This window comes from Typopeltis vanoorti, chromosome 22, assembly GCF_054136105.1.
Source record: "Typopeltis vanoorti isolate ZY-2024b chromosome 22, IOZ_Tvanoo_1.0, whole genome shotgun sequence".
Lineage (NCBI taxonomy): Eukaryota > Metazoa > Arthropoda > Arachnida > Uropygi > Thelyphonidae > Typopeltis > Typopeltis vanoorti.
The window spans coordinates 25,805,441-25,818,667 of NC_143570.1; the positions used below are offsets into that span (position 1 = coordinate 25,805,441).

Below are 13,227 nucleotides of genomic sequence, written 5' to 3' on the forward strand. Positions count from 1 at the left end.
CAAATGATGTCAGAATATTGAGCTGAGGATCACTAACTACAAATGCTAAGATGTTTATGTTAACCACCTCCGTACTGTAGTTAGCAAATGACTTTATATAATGGAATATGTTGTTTGCTATTTTCTATGTGGTCTAAATAACAATTTATTCTAACAATAAATAAATGAAATTCAAATTGTGTACAAAAATTCAATAATGAAACTGGTCCAAAATTAGTGATCAACTTCCATTCTGGTGTCCTTACTTTCTTCAAATAGGGTAACAGGTACACAATCATATTATGGGAACATCTGGAGCCCTTGCTCCCTAAAGAATATCAGTGTTACATTAAAATGCAAGTTCTTATATTTTATACTTCATTTTACAGAATCTCTATCTCACACACACAAAATTCAAATTCTTTTAGCCATCACAACCTCATCTTTAAAATACTTTAAGTTCAAATTTAAATTTACAACTTAAGTATAAAATATCAAATTTTAAAATGCAGTGCCATGTTACATTTTCATGGATGTCTGTATATGAGCATAAATAAATAAAAAAAAAGAGCATAGCTACATCTCTGTGAATTTGGTTTGCATTGTCAAAATCTGTATGTATTTATAAAAGCTGAATTTGTAAAACGCAAGTTTCTTTGAAATACTCCTAATTAAATAAAAACTGCACAAACACCTAAATTTTCAATATTTTCTTCTTTAATAATAACGATTTTACAGAAAAGCATCTTTTGAATACCATCCTCGAGCCAAACCTTTTGAGTCATTTTCTTCTAACTGCTCTGGTTTAAGTGTAGATAGTTCTTCCTCGCTTTCCTCGTCTTCTACCTCCTCCTCCTCCTCCTCTTCTTCTTTATTTTCTTTCTCCTGTTTCATTCCAGGAAGTGCTTCAACTTCTTTATCAGGTTTCTGATAATCCCACAAAGGTGGCTGTTCTCCTAGATGGGCTGTTCCAGGTCCACCTAATAAAATTTCTTCTTCTTCTTCATCTTCTTCTAAAAGTTCGGCTTCTTGTTCTTCTTCACTGTCTGGAACATTTCTTACTTCAATACTAAATGGAGTTGGGTCATGTTTAGTAGTAAGAATAGTACCAGTTCGTAACATATGTGCAAATCCTACTTCTAAACCTTCAGATCTTTTCTGATTATCATCCTCTAAAGCTTGTTTAATACGTTTCGTTATTTCTTGGGCTCTTTGGGCAGCAATTTTCGCACAACGCAATATAACTTCTTTGCTAACAACGAGGGTCCCACTATGATGAAGAGTACATATTTCCTGATGTGCGTTAACACCTATTACCATTTTGCCATTTGCCAACCGTTCTTCATTCTCTGCAGGATCAATAAGAATGCATTTCTTCTGAGTGAAAAATGCAAATGTAATACAAAGGGGCATGTGATGCAAATTTAAAGCAACTGGGGTACTATCCTCTAGGCCATGTATAGTCACTTCCGTACCTATCACTGTTACACTTGGCCTTCTAAAATGCATAAGAGCTGCAATGGTCGCGATTGATGCACATTCTAATATGTTTCCATCATAATTAAGAGTATGCACATCTACACGAATAGCCCACACCTTTTCTTCAGCAACGATACATAACGATTCTAAGTCGATGCATCGTGAATCTCTTATGCACCTTTCCAAATTTCTTCCACATTCGATAGCAGATTCTGAGGGACGTCCGGGTTCGAAATTAGGAGCTGCCATCGGAGACAGTTCAAAATTTATAAATAAAACACCTTCTGCTGGCTTAGACGGCTTCGGCTGTACAACTTCACATGATACTTGGGCTAAAACTCTTGTGTTGCCCAGTATAATTAAGCAACATCCTCGCTCAGCGCCAAATAAAATGTCAAGATTTCGTCCTTGCTTGAAATCGCGACCATCGAGCCTCTTAAAATCTAAAACGTGCAACAAGAAATCCCTTTCGCAGTTCGAGGTCACAGCTTCCCTCATCGTGAATTCACTTACACAGTTTTTTTGTGTATATAACCATATATCATTTACACATTATCACAAACATAAAAATACAACACGTGCACTTACTTCGTCGTTACTAAATTTCCTTATTTGAATCACAGCACAGTGCTGCCACGAGTGGTGGCAATATATCGTACAGATTAAAAAAAAAAAAAAAAAGGAATGCTAGGAATAATATTCACTTTATTCAAAAATTTTGAATCGCTGAACTGAAGTCTCTTGGCTCTTTATTTTAATAAATTAGGATTGCTTTCTACATTCGTTGGAATAGCGTCTTTGTGTCTATCTAAAAAGTTTGCAACAAAAAAAAAGGCAGATTTCTTGTCCATCTCAGATACATTTCTTTGTGTTCTCTTTTTTAAAAAAATAATAAATAATAATAAATAAATCATCACAACGACTTTTGTTGTCAAAAGGAAGTGTTAATTTTTTTTCCAAATGAATCATTTTTACAAATATTATTATTCAGTATTTTAATAAACTTCCAACAGTATTCAGTATTTTAATTATCTAAAATATAGTAATAAATTAACATTTTAAAACGGAATCTGTGTAGTTCAGCGGAAGTGGTGTCTTGTCATTTTTACCCAAGATAACTCGAATGACGGCTGAAGAGATTGACGCCCATTACAATATCGGAATGCAAGCATACAATAAGCATCTCCCAAAAGGAAAATCTCACGGAGTAGATGGTCTAACTAGTGAATTCTACAAAAGATATTTTCAGAAGTTTGAAAACTTGTTTATGAGGATGATTAAACAAATGTTAGAAACACAAGCAAAACCAGAAAATGTCAACAGTGGACACACCACCTTAATACCAAAAGTTTTCGATACAGAAGAACTGAAGGATATGAAAAATGGAGAGGTATAACATTGTTAAATACAGATTTTAAAATAATTTCCAAAATTCTCACAAACAGAATACAGAGATTGCTGCAGAAACTTGCATCGCCTAATCAAGCATGCGCAGTTAAAGGAAGAAATATAACAGATACCATAACACATCGTAGATGTATATACGAATACTATCAATTGACCAACAGACCATGCATATTACTAAGTCTAGACATCGAAAGAGCTTTAGACCCAGTGAGCCATGAATACATCTTTGAAGCAATAAAAGAAATGGGATTTGAAGTAAACTTCAAGAACGGGTTATTGAAAATGCAGAAAGTTGCATAATCATAAATAAAAAAAAATCTCCGCACCTGTCCAAATCAATTGTTCTGCACGACAAGGTGACCCTCCTCTCTCTCTCTCTCTCTCTATGGCCCTCTTTGTATTAGCACTTGAACCACTAATTTGAGCAATAAACGCAAATAAACAAATTCAATGAACAAATATTCATGGAGAAAGTGAAGCAAAATTGCTAGCTTATGCCGATGACATAACACCCACTCTAGAAAATGAAAAATCCATGGATGAAACAATAAGAATATTGAACTGCTTCGAGGCCTCAGCTCTTAGGATGAATGTGGCGAAGTTTTGCTGTTTGGTGGTTGACGACTGGAAAAATGAACCTAAAATACCGGAAGAAATGTTGAGAAAAAACTACTTGCCAGTATTAGGAATAAAAATTGGAGGCCCAGACATACGCAGATCAATGGAAAGAGTTGTATGAAGCCATATTAAAAAAATAATACAATTAATAACATGCGAAATAGACACCTTTCTCTGAGAGGCTAAAGCTAGGATTTTAAATATGTAATTAGCCTCTCGATTATGGTACAAAATACATAACATTCCGTACCACGGACAATGGATGGGGTTCAACAATATGAACCAATGCGCTATACAACATTCTTCCAAGAAATAGAAGCTGGAGGTCTCGGTCTAGTTAATATACACCTAAAACATTAATAATCGGAGCCATAACTGCAGTAAAAGCGCATAATAAATCACACCATGGATACGTAATTGCTTTTCTACAAAAGTGCCTTCCTGACAAAGTCATAAGGAAGTGCCTTCCTGACAAAGTCATTTGCCTTTTTTGATCCTTCGATCAAAAAAGGCAAATGGTAAACATATACATATCACAAGAGATAGATTTTAGAATCGTCAACAAATTATATGCATGTTGATGGAATAAGTTGGTTCGAGTATACATTGTGATTGGTTGGTTGGTGAATTTAGTGCTCCTGTAAAATTAGTGATTTGTGTCTGTTTTATTGTGTTCTTTCTTTATAAAATTAGTGTTTTATAGTGCATTGGTGTAGATTTTAGTGCATTTTATATTTTATAACATATTTTCATTAAGATATTTCAACAATAAACATAAGTTCAAAATGGCGCCAAAAACGCACAAGAAAAGTAATGCTAAAAAGAGCACCACAGGCGAGAACAAGAAGGCTAGGCCCGCTAAGGTTATTGGAGTTGTGGAGGAGGATAATGAAAATGAATTAACCTCCAAAATAGCAAAATTAAAGTTGATCATTCATCAGAGAAACGATGTGGGAATTACAAAAAGTTGAGAGGCGTTTAAATGAGCATAGGAAGAAAATGAAAATTAAGTAGCAAAATAAGAAACAACAAAGCACGGAAACAGTCAGGAAATAACAGAAATCAGGTAAGTGATTGTTATGTGCAAACAATCATTATACCAAATAACTTCTTTCTGGTAAACAGAAAGAAGTTATTTGGTATGGTGAAAGAAGTTATTTGGTATGCTGAATCTATAACAAAACATGCTATTGAAGAGCGAGTTATAACTTCGAGTTTTCCTGGAGCGAAAAATAAAGAATATAAAGGAAGCAATTCAAAAACAAAAGAAAAGTAAACGAAATCGTAATTGTAGTAGGCACTACCGACTTAACTAGCGATAACTTTTCACTAAGAGAGGACATAAAAAGGTTGTTGGAAGAGGCGAGAGTGAAGAGTGAGAAAGTGAAAATCATCAGTATATTACCTCAATATGATAAAAACGAATTAAGAAGAATGGCTATAATGGCAAACAATTCGATGCGTAGGCCGTGTAGATGGAATGGATGCGAGGTTTTGGATGTATAGAGTGAGTTTAAGGGAAGATTGGATTTGTATAAGAGGGAAGGCCTACACCTGAATGCATTTGGTATTAGAAGTCTAGAAAAACTAATAACTGGTATGAGATCTAACATAAGAGAGTCAGGGAAACTAAATTATAAAGCAAGGAATGGTGAAAATATGAGGGTAAGAGAGACAATGTTATATAATTGTGTTAATGATGGGAATGAGCTTTGTCATGGAAATGTTGATGAGGAGAGAACGATTTCAACTTCATGGTTGCGGACCCATCAAACCTGTGCAAAGATGTTTAAATGTATAAAGTACTAGAGAAGAACAGAGATCTGCAAGTTGTCCAACTGTGTCATGCAGCAGACTGCAGACAAGAGTATACAAAAGAACATGCAAGTAGATTATTATGTCTGTACACAAATGCTAGAAGTATCAGAAACAAAGGGGTAGTTTGTTGCCTTGGTCAATATGTTGGGACCTCAGATTGTAGACACTAGTGAGACCTGGCTATCAGAATCAGACATATACTAACTGGTATTGAGCGTAAAGGGTACAGCATTTTTAGGAAGGAGAGGAGGGGGATACCGCTAATGATATCGGATGACTTGAATCCAGTTAGAGTTGAGAACAGTGGGTTGTAGTACTAGTACTACTACTAATAGTGAGTTTGAAGCCATCTGGTGAGAGGTGGAATCGAACAAGATCAATTACATAGTGGATGTTGTTACAGACCTAGTGGATCGGTTGGTAGTGATGAAATGCATCACAAATAGACAAGATGAGCGAGAAAAGAATAATCATGATTGGAGACTTTAATTATCCAAATATTGATTGGGTAGCAGTAGAATCTCATGAGAAGAATGAAAATGCATTTATTGAGCTGTTGCGGGAAGACTTCCTCAAGCGGCATGTAACAAAAGGAATTCGAGATCAAAGAGTTAGAATTGATTATAATGTGAGAGGACATTTCAGTTAAAGATGTAACTATTCTGCCTCCGGTTGGTAACAGTGATCATGCGGTACTCACTTCGGAAGTGACTAAGTTTATGAGTGTTCCATTCAGAAAGGTTACATGCTGAACTATAAAGCAGGAAATTATGACCAGCTGAGGAGTATACTAAGCTCAGTGGAATGGGATCGGTTGCTTGATGGGAAGAATATTGTTTAAATGCATGGGAAGCATTTAAACAATACTTAAATGATGCGATATCAGAATGTGTCCCGAGAGTTCGAAGAATAAATAAGGTAAGAGTGAAATAGATGTGTAGTCTTAATAAGCAAGAGATTTGTAAGAAAATGATGATGTGGAGGAAATACAGCGTGCAAAAGAATGATGTTCATTATGAAAATTATAAGCAGCAGGCTAGAATAGTCACAACTGTTGTACGGAAAGCAAATTCTGAGTATGAAAAGAAACTGGCACTGCGTGCTCAAGAAAACCCCACAAAAATTCTATCCAGAGGCGTAGCTAGGGAGGAGCGGAGGGGCGGCACTTTGAACCTCTTTTGAACTATTTCAGTTAATTCTAAAATACAGTCTCGAGAACTCATTTCTAAATATTGTAATACTACTGCGAATTTTCCTCACTTACTGTAAGTGTTGCTAATTGTGAGAGGAGTTTTTATAAATAAAACTGATTATGAATTACCAACATTACTATGAAATAGACTTCGAAAATGTCATCGACGATTTGCTAACAGAAAAGCAAGAAAAATAACATTTTAGATTGTTGAAATTAAGGTTTTACTTCAAAAATAAACAGTGTTTTAATTTATTTCCCTATACGTGGTTTGACTTTTTGTATTATTTTTGGTGTGTATTGAGAGGGGCAGCAAACCCAGGGACCGCCCCGGGCGGCAAAAGCTCTAGCTACACCACTGATTTTATCGATATGCTAGAAGTAAAAGAAAGAATGAATATGAAAGGATAACTCGTCCAAATGCAGATGACACGAGGGCTACATATGCAGAAGAGGTTGTTCAACTAATGAGTGCCCATTTTGTTAAAAGCTATCAACCTGGTGTATGCAACACTGAGCTCACTGCTACCTCTTCACTAAAAGAAGAAACTCAGACTGTGATAGTTTTGGAATTTGCTGTTTTTGACAGAATACTCCATGGCAGTCACTTGCATAAATTAGAGATTAATGGTTTTGATTACAAAATATTAGCATGGATAAGAGGATTGCTGACTGACTGACAAGTATTAAAAGTGGTATACAGGGATGTGACTCTGCAAGATTTAAGGTAACCAGTGGTGTACCACAGAAATCAGTGCTTGGTCCACTATTATTCAGTCTATACATTAATGATATTGGGAAGGATTTGACAAGCGACATACAGCTATTTTCTGATGATGCAAAGATAGGCAGAGTAATTAAGAATGCTGCTGATATGCAGTACTTGCAGATGATTTGAATAGACCGGAACTGTGGGCATGGGAAATGGATGTCAGCAAATGTAGTCATTCACTTTGGCGTGATTAGATATCCAATGTCGTATTATATTGGTGGGATTATGCTTGAAGAAACTGATGAGACTAGGGATCTTGGATTGTTGAAAGTTAGTAGATAGAAAGGTGAAGTTCAGGGGTCTTGTAGCAAAGATTGCAAATACAACTCAAAAGATAACTGTAATGTTGAAACGATCGTTCACATGTAAAGATAAGATGTCATTTTGCCTCTTGACAAAACCTTGATAAGACCTCACTTGGACTATTGTGTGCAGGTCTGGTCTTCTGCTTTCCATTGTGATTCTGATACAGTGGAGAGAGCACAAAGGAGAATGTTAAAAATTATATCAGGATTGTGGAATACTGATTATGAAGACAGATTGAGAATTTGTAGCATGCAGACACTAGCCAACAGGAGAAAGAGAGGTGATGTGTTGAGACTTACAAACTTCTGAAAGGGTCATACAGGATTTCAGTTGATAGAATTTTTCATTTTATGGAGGGTGGGGAAAGGACAAGATGGCATCCTTGGAAGCTGAGAATGAATCCTGCCAAGAAGAGGGAAAGGCTAGATTTTTCTCTCAGAGGGTGGTGTGTGATTGGAATGGATTGCCATTGGACGTTGTGTGTGCAAGCAGTGTGAATGAATTCAAGAATAAGTATGATAGCTGGTGCGTGTAGTATGTGGCCTCTCTCGATGGGTCCCTGACTCACTGAAGGTCTCTTCATCATCACAATCATCATGTGTATCAAGGATATAGGTCTAGCATGGCTTGTTCCGACCTTAGAAGTCAGCATTCAAACATTTAAGAGGACGTCCTGTTTTTCTTTTTCCTAATGGCCTCTCTTAATTTCCTCTCTTAATAATAATAATAATAATAATTTTAAAAAAAGCAGCTAACGCCTATTTGTTCCCATATAGGGAGTAGGTGGGGCCCTTTACCCTATCTAACTTTTGGAGACTGAGTGGGCAGTCCAATCTCCACTGGTAGCCATTCAGAGAGCTAGCTGGCCCAAGGCTATCATTGATTCATCGGTATGCAGTGAAGAAGGCGGCAAGCTAGTGCCGCCATCTCGTGGTTCCTAACCCTAACACAATACTTTTAATGTCTGAAAATAGTGTGGGTTCGACAGGTCGATTTTCTTGAGTGTACGGGACGAAAAACCCGAGTTTCAGGGAAAAAAACTCGCTAGCCCGTGCCAGAGATCGACTAACTCGGGAACAGGTCGAAAAAAGGCTTAGAAAAATTTCCTCTAGTCGGCGACTAGATTTGAACCATCAAATCCTTTCTTCGTGCGGTCAAGCGCCGTAGGGTGCAAACGCCACTTCTACTGAGCTACACAGGTTCCATTCGATCATCGAATGCAACGAACGCGGCGTCGCCGCGTTTACTTCTCAACGTTTCGACTGCATTGCAGTCGGGGTGCTCCGTTTCGCGGAGCACCACGGAATAATAATAATAATAATAATAATAATAATGATTTTTTTTTAAACATTTTATTCTGTCTTATTATTATTATATATAATAATAATAATAATAATAATAATAATAATAACAACAATAACAACAGGAATTGGCGATATAAGATCAGACTGTTACTCATGGTAGTAAAAATAAAACTAAAGAAGACACAAGAAAGTAAAAACTACTAAATAAAAAAATTCCTAGTCTGCATCAATCACAAACTATGGGCACAGTGGAAAACGATAATATCACACGAATATCTTATACAGATCATAAAAGAAGTTAAAACTGGGCAGTTCTACACAGATGCTAATATAATCATTTTATATATTACTATAATACAGAACCCTTAGCATGCATCATAAATAAATAAAAAATCAGCTAACGCCTTTCATTCCCTTATAGGGAGTAGGCGAGGCCTTTATACCCTATCTAGCTTTTGGAGACTGAGTGGGCAGTTCAATCTCCACCGGTAGCCAATCAGAGATAGCTGGCCAATGTCTATCACTAATTATAGCAGCCACCGATGAAGAGGCAAACAAGTGCTGCCATCTCTTGGTACCTAACCCTAACAAGATATGTTACTGTCTGGAATAATGTGGGTACTGCGGTGGATTTTCTTGAGTTTACGGGAAGAAAAACCCGCTTGCCCGTGCCAGAGATCGACTAACTCTGGAGCCAGTCGAAGAAAGGCTTAGAAAAAGTTCCTCCAGTCGGCGACTAGACTTGAACTTAGAATTATAAAAGAAATAATGTTATCTATAATACAAAGAAAATGTTTCCAAGAAAACAGTTTTGTATCTAAGAAGAAATCTGTAAGGATATATTTGAATTACGAATAATAATAATAAGTATATAGAATGATATAATTAAGATGAACTGCATATCTGTTTCATAGATTATAAATACATTTGGACAGAATTAAATATAAAAAATCATGCAGATATATTGAAAGCCGAAGACATAACCAGCAATGACTCCCAATATCGCAGAGATGGAGATAAAATAGAGAAAGCTGTAGAGATTAAAAAAGCAGGTAAGCAGAGATATCTATTATCACCCGTGTTATATAATTACGCACAATTCAATTCAGTAACATATAGAATTTATTCAAAAATTTCGATGAGGTGTGAGTAAAAATGTGTGTAATGATGAGAACTGCAAGAACTGACTACGGTTTCAGAAAACTACAATATTTAGTTCTCATGTAGAAATTGAGAGATAATACTGTATTCTAGATAAGGGTATTATTTTGAACAGTAGATGGCGCCACTTAGTTTTCAGCTGAATACTGTACTTGAAAAGATATATTAATTCTGATTATGCAATTTCAACGGCAATTTATAGTTCATTAGCTCTAGTGTAGTAGAAAGGAAAGAGCACTTACGCCTTTTAAAAACCTATTTAAGATCTACCATGACACAATCACGATTGAACGGACTGGGTTTATTATATATATACACACAGAGAGAGATTAATGTAACCACGACTGAAATAATTCAAGAGCTTTGTAAAAAGAAAAGAAAACTGGATTTTATTCTTTAAATAAATTTTTATAATCACCTAATGAATTTTATTTAATGAATGAAATTTAACGAATTTTAGTTGAACGGATAAAAATATTTTTAATGCAAATTCATTGTATTAAAAATATTTTTATCCGTTCAACTCGCCCCCCCTCCCCAAGATTAAATCCTGGGTGCACCACTGCGTGTTAATATGTCCTAATAATCCATGAGTGAAATTATAGTCAAAAATTATTATAACAAACTGTTTACATAAATTCGATCTCTGTTTTATTTATTTTTAATTCGATAAATATTATTTTTATTTTTTTTATTATTTTTTATGCAACGAATTTACTCAGTCATAGGACATGAAAAAAATTAATGAAATATATATATATATATATATATAACGTAAGGCGTGAATACTATATCTTATTTATGATTAAAAAACTAAGCTGAAATTGGAAAACACATATGGAGAACTAACAGAATAAAATTTATACTATTTAATAATAAAATAATCGGCAATTCTTAAGTCCTTTAGATCTTTAAGTCCCACGACGTGCCTAGACTGGATTTCGTAATTTTAGTAAACGGGTATTAGTCATATGCTTAAATACTCTGATCGAAAATATCAGGATGCCTGTGTTTGCTTATCCACTCATATGAAAAACATTAATATGCGTTGATCCATATAAGTGCCTTTAATCTTCTGGGAAAGTTTTTAACTAGATTTTATTATGTTGTTGAAGTAATTTCCTTCCATGCTTCTGAAGATCATTTATGAAATCGGTCATGATGTTGTATGATTCGTCCTGGCTCGTAGTCGATGTTCCAATTTATCCCAGTGTTAATTGTGTTGCGATCAGGACTGTGTTGATATAGGAAAGGGCCTACACTGAACTACTGTCATAATGTTAGAAGCAAAGCATTGTCTAGAAAAGTCATTATAGGTCGCAACATTGATTCTCCTTCACTGGAACTAGGGGGCATAGTCTCAACTATGACAAACAGCCCCAGATCATAATGCATCCTCCACCAAAGTTCACAGTCACCATACTCGTCCGTCGGACTAGTCTGGGCTTGGAGAATTTCAGACCCAGACTTCTAGACGGTGAAGCGAGATTAATCACTCGGACGAAAGAGCGTTTTCACTGCTCCGTAGTCCAATGGCAGTGAGCTTTACACCACTTCCCTGCCGATGTTAAGTTTGTGTGCAGCTGCGCGTTCATGGAAACATGTTTTTGAGTTTCCAACGAATAACTGTGGTGCTGGCGTCGGCTGTAGATGGATTTCAAAATTCGGTAGGAAGTGTTTCAACCGATTTTTTCGTGCCACGCGCTTTAGCACTTGGAGGTCCTAATATGTGATTTTATATGGACTACCAGGTCGCGATTGTGCAGTTGTTGCTCGAAACATTTTCACTTCACAAATAACATTACTTATAGTTGATCGGGGAAGCTCTAGCAGTGCATTTTCCAAAACTGTGTTGTTGTTGTTGCATCCTATGATAGTGCTACGTCGAAATTCATTGAGCTTTCAGTTCGACTCATTTTAATGTTAATGTTTGCCTATACAGTATATATTGTATATATACAGTATATACTATTGTGTGTAAATTGGGTGTATTCTCCCAGCCAGTTTGAAATTCGAACTCATGTCTTTACAACTAAAAGGCTTTGTCGAAGATGAGTTATAGAGACTATGCTATTTTGATTTTTAATTAGATTCTTAAGTGAAGTACATCATATTTGTGTATACAATAAAATAGTATGCAGATACAATATTGTACATTATACGGTATTCTTAAGCTGGGAAGGATATATCAACTTATACCTCTAATTTCTTTACAAAATAAGTTAGATAGAATGCTATATTCAAAATATCAGTAAATATGCGATACTGCAATGAGTACAGATACATTGGATGCTATTGTTCTTAAATATATCAGTATGTAAACATTAGATAAAATTAAAAATGTGGACCTGAAATATGTATGAGGAACCGTACGAAAATAGTGCCTCCTTTTTTTTCTCGACCAAACGAGGCAGAAAAGCAGCGGAATAGAAATTCATATCCCCTCTAAAAATGTGTACGGGGGACCATACTATTTACATAACTACAGTGCTGGTTCAATCACTTTAAGATTTGTGAAAACGATGTTGGAGATAAGCCACGAAGCGGCCGGATATTAACTACGAATTAACAAGAGTCGCATTGATGCATTAATCAAGGAGGATCGTTACATCATACCTCACGAAATGTGCAACAACAGTGATGGCCATCATTAATGGCCTCTGCTACATGATTTACGCACGGTGGATTTCGAAAATGCTGAGCACCAAACAAAGAAACCTGGAAAGTCGTCTGTACAGAAATTCAATTGGGGTGGGGATTCCTGTTACACATAGTCACAGGCGACCATTACGACCCTCAAACAAAGAACGAAGAAACAATCGATGGAATGGCATATCTTAATTCACCGTGCAAGAAATTCAACAGATCTTAAGTGGGCAAAGTAATGGCAATAGTGCAATGGAATAAAGTATGGTCTTGCGAGCAAATTTTGCAGAGGATGGCCTCGCAATCATTTGAGAACAGTGTGTCGAAACACAGTTTATTTCAATTTCTGCAGAAATCTGAATAAAATTCTTATAATAATTGATTTCATGTAGTTAACAGCACAACATAATAAAAAATAAGCTTTAAATATAAAGAGAAATGATATAAAGTGAAAAACACGACTTTAAGAAGGTTGCCTAATTTTTTAATCCCGTTCTTAATCCGTTGCAATTATAAATAACAATTATTACACAATCATAATCTGA

General features: G+C 35.7%; 2 protein-coding genes across 2 annotated transcripts in view; one reads left to right on the forward strand and one right to left on the reverse strand.

Moving 5' to 3' along the window:
- Positions 1 to 498: 498 nt before the first annotated feature.
- On the reverse strand, positions 499 to 2,041 carry Rrp45 (exosome complex component Rrp45). The gene has a single exon (XM_090412220.1). The coding sequence runs from the start codon at positions 1,954 to 1,956 to the stop codon at positions 712 to 714; it is 1,245 nt and encodes a 414-aa protein (XP_090268346.1). The 5' UTR covers positions 1,957 to 2,041; the 3' UTR covers positions 499 to 711.
- A 540-nt stretch (positions 2,042 to 2,581) lies between these two features.
- LOC150094252 (uncharacterized) overlaps positions 2,582 to 13,227 on the forward strand; it is an 84,439-nt gene continuing 73,793 nt past the window's right edge. Inside the window, exons 1-2 of the mRNA XM_090412431.1 lie at positions 2,582 to 2,780; positions 9,790 to 9,927. Coding sequence (XP_090268557.1) covers positions 2,582 to 2,780; positions 9,790 to 9,927 — 337 coding nt within the window. The remainder of the gene's footprint in view (positions 2,781 to 9,789; positions 9,928 to 13,227) is intronic.